This window comes from Columba livia, chromosome 8 (genome assembly GCF_036013475.1).
Source record: "Columba livia isolate bColLiv1 breed racing homer chromosome 8, bColLiv1.pat.W.v2, whole genome shotgun sequence".
Taxonomy (NCBI): Eukaryota; Metazoa; Chordata; class Aves; order Columbiformes; family Columbidae; genus Columba; species Columba livia.
Window position 1 is genome coordinate 805,001 of NC_088609.1, and position 16,976 is coordinate 821,976.

The following is a 16,976-nucleotide window of genomic DNA, read 5'->3' on the forward strand; positions in this document are numbered from 1 at the left end:
CTACACTTTGGGATACGGCTTAGAATGTAACAACTGCACAGAGGAAATGTCTTGATAAAAATCCAGTTCCACATGTACCTTCCATACAATGAGTTTTCAGAGCAGAACAGAGTAACAGCTCCTCAGGATGTTCTGTGATGACTGAGGGAGCGAAAGGGGAACTCGGGGTTGCTAAGTGAACTCCTGTGCTCTCCAAAGCTGCTCCTTTCACACCTGTAGCGCTTCCACACACATTTAACAACGTGCACAATATTATGCAGTGTGTATTAAATAACCATAAAGGAAATTACAGGCTTGATGGCTGCTCACCATTCTGTTGGCTTCTGATGGCACTTTATATGTATATTCAAGGAAAATGCTGCTCCCTGGAGAGCTCCAGGAGCTGCACAGCTTTCAGCTGCCCATGTTCCACAGGCACAGGCACCGCTGTGAACCTAACACCAGTGCAAGCGCACTGACAAATCCAAGATAACCTACTGCAGAAGCAGCTTTGCTACCAGCAAGTCATCTGAAATTAGTGCCAATAAAACCTTTTTTCCACATCAGCATATCTTAATTTTTCAACAGTATCATGTAATGAACATGGGGAAAGAACAAACCAAGCCCTGAAATCCAGGAACACTACGCTATGGAAGCTCCAGCTTCAGGAATTCTCTTTTGCGTGACTCTACGCCTGTAAATAGAGGGTTTGCCAGTGCAAGTTTTCAAGATTTTTCTGGGAGGAGAAAACAACTAATTTAAGATGCCTACAAACCAACTTAAACTGCAGTGATTTAAGACTAACATTGCAGACTGACTATTAAAGAAAGGAGATGTACAACCTAGAAAATGACCTCTGTAGGTCATACAAAAACCAGAGCTCAGACTCGGCCCGGTTTGCCCTGCACCGCACAGCCCAGCCCCAGGGAAATCGGCAGCAGACTCGGGGAGAAGCGGAACCAACCCATCCTGCACACACCTGTGCCTGGCAGGCTCCGGGGCTGAGAGATCTGCCCTGTTTTTGACAATGCACCGAGAAAAGAGGGAGAGGGGAGAGTGCAGGAGAAGCCGTGTCTGACAAAACCAGGGGTAAGCTCTGATTCATCATGTCAGCATCACCACTACGGATATCGCAAATGTAACAAATGCAGTGATGAACACCAGCAGCAACGTTTCCGGGAATACAGACCGCCTCTGTTTTTACTATTACTGCTGTAAGTAGCCTTGTATGACAGTTACTGCGGCAGTAGTTAAAGCCCATGTCACCGTCCACTACTAGCTAGTGTAAAGAGATACTTACCAAACCATTTTACAGGGTAAGCTTTAGAAAAAGCTCAAATCATTTTCAAGTGTGGTGAGGAGCCCATTGCAGAAGATTAAGTAGTATTTTCCCATCTTAACTGTGGGGGATGGCTGGAGATCTTACGGTAACATCAGGCATAAGACTACACCTTTACTTTGCTGTACAGCCTGCTTGCGCTGATGCGCGCCGTTAGGAGAAACACTAACGACACTCAACTCCAACACTGAACATATTACGAAACAGCATGAACGTTCACACGTGAGCTGAGCTCCACCACGCATGCGTGACACACACACACAAACACGGCTATTTGAAACAAAACACAAATCAACTCAGGAAATTTCAAAGTATTAAACCTGGAACAAAAGAAACTTCGGGCTGATTCAGGTGCACACAGCTCTATGTCCAAGTCAAACTTGTGACGCCACAAGTAGCAGAAAGCTCTTAACCGTGGTATTTAGACAAAGGCAGCGTAATTTTGGTTTTGACTGTTCAGTTTTCCATTATTAAGAACTCTCTAGTTCTGATTCTGGAAGCAGTGCCATTTAGCAGGACAACTGCGGTTCGAGAGCTCGTAGCTGTGGCACCTAAACCATTGGGCAGCCCACCTGTAATTTAAAAAGGTTGAAAAAAAACCCCACAGAATTAGCGTGTGTGGCCTTTAAAGTAACAAAACCAACTGAAGTCCAAACTTAAAAGAATGTGACATGCTGGTGGAAGAAAAGAAGGAATTAAAACAAAAAAAAGGATAAAGTTAGTGAATTAAAAAAAAATTGTAGCACCAATCTGTGCCAACACGGACATCTGGCAATCTGCGGAATTCTAATTACCTCTTTACGCCATAGGCCATATTAAGCAAATTGTCCAGCCTGAAAAGAGAAGGAGGGTCTTTGGGTTAATGTCTCACAGATGGCAAGATCGCTCAATGGAACTATTATTAATAGTGTTCCATTTTCAAAGAAGAAACGTTCAACAAGTTTCCCACACATCTAAGGAGCCCAACAACTCCCGGCCTGCTTTGTTACAGCTGAGCTTGTGCTTAACCTCCCAGCACAGCCTTTAAAGTCACCTCTAAACCGTCTATCGTCTCAGAGAAGACCTTACTTGCCAGGGTTTGCTTTTTACAAATCCACTTCTGGTTTGTATTTTTTAGACAATATTAGTATGAAAAGTTGTCAAATAATTCACCTTCTATTTACAGTTAACCTGGAAATAAAATGCTATAGTCCAAAATTGATGGAACTGGAAAAATGCTTGGTTTTAACTGCTTTAACGCAATACATTTTCCCCGCTGTATGACATATATTTAGTATTAATCCTCCACGATAGGTTCACCTAAATGACCACCGGATTTTGCAGAATTTAACAGTTCACTTTCCACGGGAGCGCAATAAAGCCCTTCTGTCCATGGAACGGTTTGGTGATAACCTCAATGGAGTTGCGTGCCAAAGACACAAACCCAGGTGTAAGGTTAATGTGTCTAATGACTTTTTAAAATGATCTTTAATTCATTAGCACTCTTCATCGCTGAAAAACTAAAATTACTTTTGAATTATTCTCCAAAGCCCAAATGCAACTCAGTTACACTAATAAGCTCCGGATTTCTTTGGAAGGCAAACTTTAACCTGAGCGCTAGCTTGCCTGGAAGTTACCAATCCTCTAACAGCAGTTATAAGAACATCGTGTACTGCTAACTCCGGCTTGTGGATCAGATGGAAACAGCATATTCAGGATGCAAAGCATAAACCACCCCTGAAAGTATCTGAAGAATCACAAAGACTAACACAAGGTCTCTTTACACTTAAGAGCAGATATCTCAGGCTAATAAATTTAATGATACTGCTGCTGACTGGAACAGACTCAGCTCTTTTCCTGCTACCAATCCACCGGCATTAACATCAAAGTCTAAGCAGCATCAAAACTGTAATAATATAGCAGAAAATAAAAGCATTACCAAAAAACGAGAAAGAACAGGAGAGTCACTGCTCATTTGATTATCAGTGTAACTCTATTCTTTCCCCCCTTTTCCTATGAGCCTTCCTGAGGTCTGACTGTACAGTACTTCAGCTGTTTTAGTAAATACAACATGACTACTGCTGTCAGCAGATTTTCCTCCTCATTCTCCAGGAAGGAATATTTAATTTTACAAAGAAAATCAGGTCAGCCTATGCAACTAAAGCACATTTGCTGTGCAGCACCTGCCCCACACTGCTGTCGCTGGTGGAAGCTCGGTTCTTGTCCAGGTAATTACCTGAATCTCTGGGCCTGGTGGTGCAGCGGTCCAGGGTAGCGTCTGTTGGGAGACTGATAGAGCTGGGACAGGAGTGCCTGGCTTGTCTTCTGGCTGGGGTTATTGGCAAACTTCACAGTAATTGGTTCTGTAGCACCACTAGGCTTCTGGCCATTGAGTCCCTTTATGGCTTCTTCTGCCTCTATTCTCTTATCAAAGCGGATAAATCCCACACCTCGAGAAACACCTGCGAATTAAAACATGCGAACAGATGAGTATTCGTAGGAACAGCCTCATCTATGTAATGAATAAACCAAACGCTGGTTTTGACTTCACCGAATACAGAGCTGGCAAATGAAACAAAGTCCTATAAAGAAAAGTGTCCTTCGCCAGCTGTGTCCTCCAAAATCAGCCCCTACCATACTCAATACCAGGATTTAACGTAAACATCCTGCACCCCGACACCCCTCATTAACGAGGCAGCAGCTATGCCTCCAAACAGTTACACTTATAAATAACCAGGTATTGCGTTTTAAACTAAAAGTCGTATTGTCTTGAAACCCAACTGCCAGAAAGTGTTTGCAATTTTGCCATTTCCATAAAAACATGCACGTATCAAGAGAAGTTTTCTTTTAACCTGTGACTTGATCAACCAGAATCCGGGAGGTGATGATGCGCCCATATTGTGAGAACAACTGCTCCAACTCTTTCTGGGTCATTGTTTTGGGAAGGCCGCTGACATACAAGTTCGCATCTCTGATGGATGCTGAACTTGGACGGGCATACGACACCTGCGGATGGAAGGAAAGGAAAGGAAAGGAAAGGAAAGGAAAGGAAAGGTGCATTAGTGACTAGAGCCAGCCCCTTGCCTTTTAAACGCAGAGATGTTTTCCACAAGCCATAATCCTGGAGTTCAGACGCTACCTGCTCTGCAAAACCAACACACCAGGAACGGCTGGAAGAACAAAGGCAGAGCTGGAGAGACCACGAAAACACACACAAGGTTCTTTAAGTGCAGGCATACAATAACTATTGTTCACAGATAGATTAATGTGCAGCTTCCTACACACGGCTTTGTAAACTTACCCCTCTGGGTTGTGGGTGTATGGATGATTTAGTGTATCCAGCGTGTATTAACCTTAGCACGTACACAGGGCTCTGAAGTTCCAGTGCGTTTTAATTGCAACACCCCCCAGGTGTCTGAACCAGATCAGGTTATTTGCAGAGTGATCTTTTGTGCTATTCTCTTTGTGTTTCCATCCCGAGCTGGCGAGATGTGTCCTGGATGAACAGTGAGGTCCTGGTGAAATGAGACTAAGGAACATCTGCTCAGGGAACCGTACACCGACACTCGCTGTCACGGCTGCAGTTTATCACGGGAAGCTTTCCTGCACTAAAAGCCCAGGAGCAGACCATAAAATATTATGGCCAAACAGGAGAAACATCTAGCTGAGGCACTGCATGTACGCCATTGGAAAATGATTAAACCAAGTCTCTCTTAACTGCCTTCTACCCATGAATCAGATTTATAATTATAATGTGTGCATAAAAAGCCTTCTGTGCTTTAAAAATAACATATACTTTCAGAATACACACATTTAACACAATAAAAATACTTCCTGGATAAAGCCTAGCGGCAAGCGTTCAGGACAGATCATAAGGAATTACTGTGCAGCACATCTGAACTAGCTTTGGATCCAAACCTGCATATTTTGCACTTCATCTTGACTTATTTAAGTATAAACACATCAGTACATTCCTGCATTTTGTTTTAAAGTGTGTCTTGGGAAGAAACCGGGAGGGGGGTCCCATCACAGCTACAATACATTCAGCAGGTTCCTCCTCTCCTCCCAAGCCTCAGCCCAAACACAACCCATGTCAAATGGGTGTCTTCATGTGCTTTATGTGTCAAAAGAGTTGTCTATGTGCTCCACACCTAAAAATAGATGTTGACTCAACACAGAAAATGATGTGAATGACTAATATTTGCTTCCACAATCTTCTCTGCATAATAGCAGACAAACTTTAAAGATTCTAGATTTTAAGGATTTTGGCAACTTCTTTATAACTTGCATGTTTGTACATAACCTTTTAAGTCTAGCATTTACAGAGAAGGCTGGGGAGAGGAGGTGGGCAGGTTTAGGGAAAGAGACGTGCAAAGGAGGTTAGAGAGGAGGTTTGCACCAGCCGGCCAGCACGGAGGCAGCGGTGAGCAGAGCGGAGAAACCTGCAGGGGCTGCACGGGAGGGGGACACGGGGGTGCAGCTCTTTGTGTCCCACCAGTTTAGGACCTCACAGCCCATGGGGTGCAGCACTGAAGCTGCTCAACCACTGGTTCCAAACACCCCTTCAATGCTCCGGGACCAGAACACACGGCATCGCTAAGGTCAAGGCAGGTGCTTGGGGAAGCCAGGGATAACCATGCATAACCATACACGCCTCCACCTACAGAAACCATGCCAAGAATAGCGGGGTTCGGTGGTCTCATGTCAGTGGCTCCTCATCCATACTCCACGCGCTCTGCAGATTCCTTACCTTGAGAGGGTGCTGTATGGGTTCAGACACCCGCAGCTCAACCTGCTTTAGGAATAACAGTTTAAAAACCATTTTGGAGCCTCTCCGGAGCGGGGGCAGGGACCTCACCTACTGCTCAAAACAGAGCTGCAAAATTAACAAAGTTCCTGGGAAAACAGCCAGGGGTTTCCTCTGGGTTTTCTCACTCTGGCACATTCATTAACCAAACGCCACATTACAGGGAAGATGAAAAGCACTGGAATATGCAAAACCCACCACCTCCCCGAGCTCCAAGTGGCTGACATTATAGATATCTATTTCTGCATGCAGAAGGTGCTGTGCTCTCGTGGGCCACGCAGGCAGGCGGTGGAAGCAGAGACTGCACACTCACACGTGTGGACACCTACCCACCGCCCAGGTTTAATTTCCATTCCCCGGCAGTGAAACATGCAGGCCACGGGGGAGCCTGGGCTAAGGGAAGGAGCTGCCAAAAGCAACTCAGCCGTCTTTAACATCAAGCAGAAAAGGTTGCAAGCTGAATGGACTCAAGGCTAGTAATGTCAATTATTTATCTGCTTTTGAATCTTTTTCATCTTCCCTCTCAGGTCAGCCAATGACAAATCGATCGGTTAGACGGTGCCAGCCTGCTTGCCAGCTATTATTCAGCCAGTGCTGAGGACGGGATGCCTTCCCGTGTATTAGCTATCGAAGGAAGAAAACACACACCCTGGCCCACCATTAGACCAGAAGGTCCCTGTGCTGTGAACGCCAAGATGGGAGCCAAAACCAGCTCCCATTTTATCGCTCAAAATCACAGATCACTAGGTGAGGATGCTGCATTAAATCTATTTACACTTACTTTTTTCCTCACAGCAGTGTTAGTGCCCTGTAATGAAACAGCGTGCTGAAAAAGGAAAGAATATGGAAATCCTGGCCACCTCAAGAAACTCAAACAAATGAGCTGGAGAACACCACAGCACTGTCTGACCCAGTCCTCAGCATTAAAACGTCTGTCCGTTGTATGATGGCTGGAGGTCAAACGGCGGCATTAAATTTCACTGCGTAAGATCTTTTAGGAGTTCTTCGGTCAAATTTGCAAGGAAGATAAAGCATTGTGCAATTCATTTTGTGGCTTGCTGACCTCCGATGTTAGTTTCTATAAATATATATGCTAACTGTGGAAAAACATTTGCTAGGGTGTTTCTCATTTGACATTGAACATCAGCTGTGTAAGGGCGTCTCTCTGGTATGAACAGCCACCTCAGGAGCCTGCGCCACTGTCTGCAAACATTATTGCGGAGTCATAAGGTCCAGCATTTCACATCTTCCATGGTAATGCACATTTTTATTCAGGAGCACAGAAAATATCTCCAAGTTAAAATAATTATCTTCCCTATTGATTTCCTACCCATTTGCCCACATAGAAAACTTCTCGAAGGCTTTCTAACCTCGAGACTCTTCGGAAGGTGAACTGAAGCAGCCTGGTCTTTCCAAGTCAGAGCCCCCAGCAAAGGTGCCCAGGGGCACGAGCGCAGCCCATGTGTCTGACACGGGCGGGTGCTGGACACGCCACAGCAACACTGCCGCTCACAACACAGGTCTGCAGCGCACGCGCTGACCCTGGACCTCGCGAACAGTAAGTCCACTGCGAGAGAACGCTTCTCAAAATTAGTATTTTTTTGTGGAGCACGTCAGAATAGCTTCTCAGCTCCTGTCTGCTCTGAACGGGAACAGGATCGTCCTCCCCAAAACCAGCGTGCTCTGCCAGAAGAGCCACCTGCCCTGGTCAAAATATCTGCTGATGAGCAACTTACCAGCTCACGCCTTCCAAGCCCAGAGCTGTCCAGGGAGATGCTCTGCATCTACTGTTACTCACCTGTGGAACACAGGGCTGGGCAGAAGCTTTTAACCTGCGCGTGGCAGCCCGGGCACCCGCAGGGCACCAATGCCACCCGCTGACAGCACCCGCCGTCCCTGGGACGCTTCTCCAGCCCTGAGCAGATACGCTGCCGTCAGTGTCAAGCGACTCCCTGGACAACTTTGAAAACAATGTCTGTGTAACGTTCAAGAATACTGAACGTCTTGGTGACCTTAATCATTCTGAAAGACTCCACTTCGTCTCTGCGTGACACGCTCCAAGATGCAGGATGTCTTGCGTGACTTTTAGGGTGAGTCAGTGCGCTTTTTTTCTGCCCAAGGTCCACACGTGTAAAGGGAGGACAACCTTTCCTTCACTTGCTGCCTCTCGTTCCACTGACACACTCCGCAAGCGCTTTAACACAAACGCTCACAGGGCCCCACACGTGTGAACAAGCACGCTTGTTTCATGAACACACGAAACTAGAAGTAAACCCTGCTTAGCAGCACAGCATGGGCTATGGCCAGGAGAGACCTCTCCCACAGCCACTTCCAGGACCTTGTCCACGCTCTAATTTTGTGCAAAGCCAAGGATTTAAGAAGCCCACTCTGCAAAAGCCAGGTGCTTTATCAGAGCACCACATGCACAAGAGCCCTGGTGCAGAGGCTGCAGACCAGAACCTGGAATTCTGTGGCATGTGCTGCCTGCACGGCTTTGTCCTTTCTCTTCTCCACGCCCTTGGCTGGGGATGGAGGGAGTGACAATGCACTTCACTGTGCAGCAATTCAATGCCATTTTACTGGGATTAATTATGATTGCAGGTAAGATACAGAGGTCTACCCCATCATTTCAGGAAAAACATCCATAGATAACAACCTAGAAGTACTCCAGCCGTATCAAGAGCAGGGCTAAGATATAATTGCTCCGGCTCTGTGGAATGGAAAGGACTCATTGGTGAAACTGAAGCAGTTAAAAAGAAATATCTGTGAAGAGAAGATGCACAAAACTAACAGGTAAAGGCTCCCTGGTGCCTGCTAACAGCAGCCGAGCCCAGTCTGAGCCTTCAAACGCGGCACCGAAAGGTCCTTGGAGCGGCAGCGTCACGGCGGGCACAAAGGCTGGAGAAGGATCTGTTAACAAGCAGTAGGAAGACTGAAAGGTTATGCAGACAGAGGCTCCTAAAGAGCAAAACCAAAGTAAACCTGGTTGTGGCTTCCCCAGTCCGTGGCACCTCTGAAGTGTTTTGTCCATGGCTTTGTCCTGAGGTGCAGCAGTCACAGCAGATGACCCTCTTATGACAAACTGAGCCACCACAAAACAGAACAACCAATCACCTTAATTGTAAAAGGAACTACAGAAAACCCACATAGCTGATCTGCAGCATGCAAATGGCAGTGATGTGCATTTTCAGGGAAGGGAAGGAGCACACGCTCTTCCATGGCGCTGCTGGCGCTGGGGTGCAGGCCCGGCCAGGCCCACAGGGAGGCAATCGACGGGCCGGCCCATCACACGGGTGCCGCTGAACACAAGCCCCCCGTGCCACAGTGCAGCACGCTCACCTCCTGCCCTCGCACAGCACCCGACCCTCTCCTCTCGGTGCCTTTCTCGCTATATTCTGCCTTCCCCAGCTCCCCCACAAATCAAAGTCTCCCCAAATCTCTCTGTGCACCCTCCCTGCACAACACCCCGTTCCGCCACTGGGAGAAGGGCTGCGGGTGCTGGCAGCCAGCTCGGTCACAGGTTGGCCCCAGGGAGGTTAAACGGGCTGAAAACGCAGGGTTTTGGGCAGAGTACTGCACCCACCCCAGAAACCGTCACCGTCCGCAAGGCAGCCCTGTCCAGCTGTACCCCCAACTGTCGGGTTTAACGCCCTCGCACATCCCCAAGTGGTCTGGGACAGGGTGCAGAGGACGCAGCTCTCCTCCTCCTCCCGCTTCACCCCGAGCACGGCCTGAGGGACTCCGTGCCACCCCTTCTGGATAAATCACTTTGTAGGATGAAGCAGCCCGCCATTTCTATTATTTGCTTACCCTACAGTGACAGGACGGTTTGTAGTTTTGCAGACAACTACAAGAACTAGCATGGACAGATTCAGAGCCTGAACTTTGTAGAAATAGCTGGCATTTTGAAACTAAGATAAACAGCAACATCTTTTGAGCAGTAACGTTCCTACTTTATTTCCAGAAGGCACAGGAGTGCTTTCTCCCACAGCCCTGTTTGCTGTGTTTTAAATTGGGACCATCCAGTCCTATTGATCAAAACAGGAGAGTAAAGCAGAAAAGAAAATGAACTAACAACAGTAGTGTCAAAACAGCAGTAGCTATATTCTATGTCCTTCACCCATTTAATGGAAAATTAAAATAGAGAAAGGCTGTGAGCACAGAGGAAGCATGCTGCTTGCTATCTTCTCATCTGACAGACGGGACGGGTTTAAGGAGGGGAAGGCAGAGTGGGCTCAGAGCGCCCAGAGGGCCGCTGGCCGCGCTGGGGACGCCGCTGGGGACGGCCCTGCTCCGCGGGTCCCAGCGCGCGGCCTGCTCGGCCAGGAGCTCTGGGGCACCGGAGGAGGGAAGCGGGGGGACACAACGCTGCGCTTCGGGGGGCCGACGGCTCTTTTCTTATTTCAAACGTCCTTTCAAAACTCCGTTCTGCCCTTGTTCAGCGTCCCCCAACGTGAAGCCAGGTCACCCGAATCCCCACGTACATCATAAAACACTTCCTTCGCATCCTTTCAGACGCTGTCTTTTTTTTTAGGGCAAAGCAGCATAGTTTAAACAATGTGTACCCTGTGCATCACACAGCTTATTTTCTTTCTGCTATTTGATGCAACTGAATTGCCAGGCAATCTTCAACAGCAGCACTGACCTTTCATATGCTTTATGGATGGGCAAATTTAATTTCTAAAAATAGATTCAATTTCTGGAATATATATTTATTTCAACAGACGCTGTGTCTTCCCTCACACTCTAAGCTGTTTTGTGGAATTATGTCAAGTTTAACTGTAAAAATAAAGTGAAGCCCTTCTCCCTCATAAGATGATGATGCTCTGAAATGGCGTAAATAAGACATGCACTATGATCAGCTGAGGAGGAACATAACATGTATAACCTATTACCAAACACACAGCACTTCCTCCAGTGCTCTCCCCAAACAGATAGTTTGTAAATAGCCACCTCTCCACTTCGACTTGAAAGGGCATCATTGACTTCAATGAAACGCACATAAATATTTTAGCTGCTACAGTGAGAAGGGATTCTTTTCTGTACCAATGAAATAAGCACATTTCTGCAGCTATTCCGGCGAGCACGGAGAGCAGCCCGCGCCTCGCTGTCCTGCCGCTGCCAACCGGCTCCTCCCGCGGCCGCCGCGCCAGGCGCCACGGCACGGCACCGGGCTGCCGCCGCGGCCTTACAGACATCGAGAGGACAGGATCTGCGGACACGCGCATGAAATACGTAGTTTTGTTAAATGGGAATTAAGCCTGGTGGGGTCAAAGAATGAGCGCAAACGTGACGCGCAGAGGCCGCTCCTGCTGGGGCTGGTGCGAGGACAGCAGAGCCCATGACTGAGCAGGGAGACGGACACGGCCCGCAGGACCAAGGGGACCTTGGCAAGCAGAGGCCATTTGCCCCTGTAAAAGTTATTTGCACAGATTATTCACTTCAACTTTCCATCAGGACACCTTCCAAACACAAGGTGGCCAGAGAAATGCTCTGTGCAGGGCTGTGGCTACCCAGCAAACACGGGCAGAGGCCCACGGCTCGGCCTGGCCGGCACAGGACACCGCACATCCCTTCTGGGGCACCAAACACCAACCGCACACGAAGAAAACAGAATTAAAGCAATGCTCGCTACTTCTCCAGCTCAACGCTATCCTAGCATGTAGTTACATATTTTTTAGCGTACAAAACTACGTGCTACCAAATCCCTTTCTATGTGTTCTTTTGAGACGGGCTTTTTTAAACGTACTGAAAGCATATTTTTAATAACTGTAAATGGCACCTAGCTAGACTAAAGTAATCATGTTTGATAATTAAATACAGTAATTCCACAAATCAAAATACTTCAGCCTTATAATGAATCACAGTAAGATGCTGGCAAGGGGTGTGTGGGCGCAGGAGGCGAACCAGGAGACCTGGGCAGCACGGGTGCCATTTCTGACCCCTGTGCCACCCCCTGGAAACGCGGGACGAGCACCGGGGGCCATTTCTGACCCCTGTGCCACCCCCTGGAAACGCGGGACGAGCACCGGGGGCCATTTCTGACCCCTGTGCCACCCCCTGGAAACGTGGGACGAGCACCGGGGGCCATTTCTGACCCCTGTGCCAACCCCTGGAAACGCGGGATGAGCACCGGGGGCTATTTCTGACCCCTGTGCCACCCCCTGGAAAGGCGGGACGAGCACCGGGGGCCATTTCTGACCGCTGTGCCACCCCCTGGAAACGCGGGACGAGCACCGGGGGCCATTTCTGACCCCTGTGCCACCCCCTGGAAACGCGGGACGAGCACCGGGGGCCATTTCTGACCCCTGTGCCACCCCCTGGAAATGTGGGACATCTCCAGCAACACAGACGCGAACAGGAGGGGTAAAAACACACGATTCACCGCTCAGCATGAGCCCCGGGACACCTGCATCCCCACCACACAGTACAGTGAAGCAGACCCGACTTGTTAAATGTCTGGGAGCAAAGCATAATTAAAAATATAAAAAGCCAAAGGGGTAAGGTGAGGTTAACTGCATGTGATTCTACAGTTCGAAATTGGGTTGGGAAGTGCCAGTTACACATCCGAGTGTCCCAAACCTGGCTCCTTCGACAGAAGGCTCCCTTGGGTTGGTTTTTAGTAACTGTGTAAACACTTATTGAACACAATTTTACTAAAAAAAAGGCTACACACATCTTCCCAAACACCAAAGAGATGATGCAGCTCCCATGCATGTAGGTTAGGTCAATCTTTTTGCTTGTTATTACATTTTAACAGCTTTCAAGAGCCCAACAAAATATCATGTATTCTACAAAAGTCTACTAGCTAGTTCCTGGATAACAGATCTCACTGTACGTGATAAAATGAAGGCATAATGGTTTAATGTAGCGTGCTAGAGAAATGTAAAGTAATAACGGGGTGGGCTGAAGTTTCAGGAGGCCTTTTTGTAGCTTTTGTTTCCCGTGGCCTTGGAATAGGACGACGACAACATCCTATCCTCTGCCCCACCAAATCAGAGCGAGAGGCAAACGACACAGGTACGCAGGACACGAAATGCAGCACCTTGGTGAACACCGACTAACGCTCAAGATACCAAAGTGCTGCACTGAAAACTGATCCAGATTGTTCCAGTTCTACTGAGTTTTTAATAGAGTATTTAGGAGATAGGTTAGTACTTTCAAAGTATTACATTTTTTCTCATAATACGCCTTTAAAAGCAACTTGTAGAGTGACTTACTGCTCAACTTTTCACTGTAACCATGAACTGCTGAGTCGGAGTGTTTATTTCCACCCGCAGCAGTAGATAAGACAGTAGATTTTGCTACTTAGCCTTACGTATTCCTATAAATTTTTCTCTTTAACCCTGCAAAACCATGCTGTGAGCTTTCTGGATGTATGGCCCACATCCACCTCTACGGGATGGAACCCGGCTGGTGTGAGGAAACTCGCGAGTAGCCAGCTCTCCAGGTGTGTGCAGCTACGGCACCCCTCCCGCAGCGCTGCTCAGGACCCGTGCTCTCCCCTGACCCGACAGCGCAGGGAACACGTGCCTGAGACAATCTTTAGAGACCTGCGGGAACCTAACAAGCGTCTGCTTTTGGGAATACCACTTCGTCCAACTGGAAACCGCTGGTACAACCAAAGTATTGACCATACAGTATCTTTTTTGCAAGATACAAAATCACTGACATTATTTGTACCAGTATTTTCAAAAGCAAAGATCCTATTTTTTCAATTCTTTAATATTTTTGTCTTTGGAATACAAATTAAGTACAGAACAAAAATTAAGAAAATGGTACAAACTGAAATCCAGCATTCGAATATGATCAAAGCAGTTTCAGATCATCCGAATCAGATCCGTTTGCTACCCTTCGATCTTTCCATTTGCACTCCTCAAGCTGTGCGACTCGTCAGAATTGGAGCTGGGGCAATCTTCGTAAGCTCTTTCAAAAAGCTTCATCAGCCATGCAGCAAAACACATGGCGGTGTAGGAATCTGCTTTTCTTGTGAGACCACTAAAGAAGGTCGTTGAATAACTAATGGTCTATTACAACAATGAGATGAGAGACTTCTGTGGGATCCTGAATCCCTCCAGTTTGTATGAGAATAAATCAAACTAAGGATGGGGAAATTGAGGGTAAAAAAAGTATTTATCTGAGAATGACATATTCTAACTTGGGAGAAACGTGCTTCCAACACCTGATCATTGCACCAGAGCTACTCAGAGAGCTCCGTGTCAAGGGATTTCCCATTCAAACACAAGCAAATGTGTAACTTATGAACACAGCGCCATGTACTTCACCCGTGTTTATGGCTAAGGCATTGCTATGGCTGTTGTACTCTGCATTAAACCTCACTGCAATGCTTTAAGGAGCTTCCTGTCATTTTCCCTGCACAACAACAGCAATTGCAGAGAAAAGAGATTCCACCTTCCGCATTCCTCCCCTTGCTCCAAGGAGGAGCTTGTTAGCCAAATGCCCCTTACAACGGAGACTGAAATAGGGAGGAGACCGCCAGAAACCATTTCAACTACTTTGTCCGCGCCCTGAACTGAGCAAAAAGTGTTTGATGTTGTCTTACCTTTATGGTTTTGGTCTGGAGTCTGAGTCCGTTTAAAGTGTTAATGGCTTTCTCTGCATCCTTTGGATCAATATAGTTAACGAATCCATACCCTAAACTCTGCCCTGTTGAAACACAAGAAACAAAGAAAAAAGGACTCAGCATTTTCTTTAAGCACAGGAAAAACTTCTAAGAGGGGACCGTAATTTTCTTATACCATTCATTTCACCCGTTTCTTCTATGCAGTTCTTCATTATTTTCTTAATACAGTGGAAGCTAACGAAAATTTAAAATAACCGATCCGAAACCCGTGGCTTGAAAACAAGCAGCACCCCGTGCCAGGAGGCTCCGCTGGGCAGAACGGCTGCAACAGCCTGGTGCCGAGCTCCTAGTAAACGTAACTGGCCGACCTGCGGAGCAGTAACGAGCCCATCTCTCAAAGATAAACCACACACACCGTTCTGCTACTGTTTATAAACAAGTTCTTAAGTGTTTAAAATGCAGAAACTAGGAAACAGTGTTTTAACACTAACCTTGAAGCAGGTGAGAAACAGACAACAACCTTTACATCTCATTGTATGCATTTACATGCTCATCTCAGTGAGCATCCAGTAAACAGGAAGGACAGATCAAATGGCAGCAGGGTAAGAAAATGCATTAGAGCTTTGCTCCGTGTACAGAGACGACAGCAAACCCCGAACAGCACAAGTGCTGCTGTGCGCGGGATGGCAGGAGCACTTCAGCAGGCAAAACCATTCCACCAGCTCCCGTTTCACCAGCGAGACCTGTGCGCGTGTGCAGGAGGAAGAGGAGACCTGGGACGTTGGGATCAGTGCCACAGCGCCGGGCGGCCCAGCTGCCAGCAGCACTGACATTGGCTCACAGCGCCGGGACGGAGCCCGGTCAGCAACGGGGCTGTGGGAACCGGCACCCAGAGGCACCCTTCCCGATTCCCAAGTACGAGGTTTGCAGCATCAATGCCATCGATGCAATGTGACAGACAGCCGCTTCCACACCCCTTCCTCCTCAAGCCTCCTACTGAAGTTATTTTGCACATTTGGAAAACACTGATTTTTTTTTTTTTTTTTTTTTTTTAAATTAAGGCATAAAGTCTTAAAAATATAGAAAATCAGATTTCAAGAATAAGCGAGCCCAAGGAAGCTGGCAAGCGGTCCTGTGTTCCAGACACTGCTCGCACAGCCCGCCGGCGTGTCTGGAGAACAGCACGGCAAAGGATGCGGGACCCAAGTGCTCCTGACACGGGTGGGGAACCCGCGCAGAAGGGCAGTGCTGGGAACAGGCTCCTCTGCCGGGGGCAGCAAGCGGCGCCCCCGCCCCGGCGCAAGGGCGGCCGCAGAGCAGCTGCGCCCCCCGCGCCCCGCGATCCCCGCGATCCCGTCCTGCCTCCCGCACAAAGCCTTGTCCCTTTGTCTCCTGGACTACAAAAAAGCATCTGTGTGTTTCTCCAAGTCAGACGCCACCGAAAAAAATACAGCGTTTGCTGTAACACAAATACAGGGACCGCTTCTGTCTCATGAAATCAGATCAAAGCACTAAAAGCTGCTAACTATGCAATGGAAGACCTTAAAACTCCATGGAAACATCACAGTTCACACCTAAAGTGCCCACATGCAGGCGCAAGGATAAGAAACAGCTGTTTTAACCTACAATATATCCAGGGAGCAATTCCAGGTAATCAATTCAACTTCAGAAAAAAGTATAAAAACACATCCAGTCTTCCTGGAGAGCTGAATTAAACAAACAAACAAATTCTTATGCAAGTTACACCACACAAACCAAGAACGAGCTGAAATGTGAGCAGGAAGCCTGGAGCAGGAGCACTGCAGAGACGCTTCCCAGGCCATGCCTTCCTCCTCTTGTCTGCTTATTTTATACAGCCCCGGTCCCTGTGCCTCTGGACACGGCAAGTCCTGAGTGCACTTCATCCTGAGCTGCCCTGGCAGAAGCAAGCCATTCTCCAGGAGACAAACCTCTTCTTACAGAAAAACGGGGGACTCGAGGGTCAGGGCTTGGATAACACGAGTTTGTGTCACTCCTTTTCCCCTTCACCATCCACCGATGTGAGATGTGGACACGAGGAGCAGCAGACGCCAGGCCCCGGGATTTACATCAGTCTGAACATGGGCTTCCAGTCCAGCCGCTGCTGTTCTCAACCCCCACAACATGCACAATGACTTTCAGTCATCTCTCATGGGAACACTCTCACTTCTGTCAACAGCTCTGCAAGAAGAGACCTTGGATACCCAACCCCGAGACAAGGCAAGCTGCAGGGACGGCAAACAACGGCAATACAAGAACACAACTCTATC

General features: G+C 47.7%; 1 protein-coding gene across 12 annotated transcripts in view; it reads right to left on the bottom strand.

The window, feature by feature from the left end:
• The window catches only part of ELAVL4 (ELAV like RNA binding protein 4), an 80,639-nt gene that overhangs the window by 4,132 nt on the left and 59,531 nt on the right, over positions 1-16,976 (bottom strand). For 9 of the 12 annotated variants that reach the window (XM_065071415.1, XM_065071413.1, XM_065071412.1 and 6 more), the window contains exons 3-6: positions 14,668-14,771; positions 4,150-4,303; positions 3,534-3,759; positions 2,113-2,151 (exon numbers count right to left, since the gene is read on the bottom strand). In XM_065071415.1, coding sequence (XP_064927487.1) covers positions 2,113-2,151; positions 3,534-3,759; positions 4,150-4,303; positions 14,668-14,771 — 523 coding nt within the window. The remainder of the gene's footprint in view (positions 1-2,112; positions 2,152-3,533; positions 3,760-4,149; positions 4,304-14,667; positions 14,772-16,976) is intronic. The other 3 variants (XM_065071421.1, XM_065071420.1, XM_065071410.1) reach the window with 1 other exon arrangement.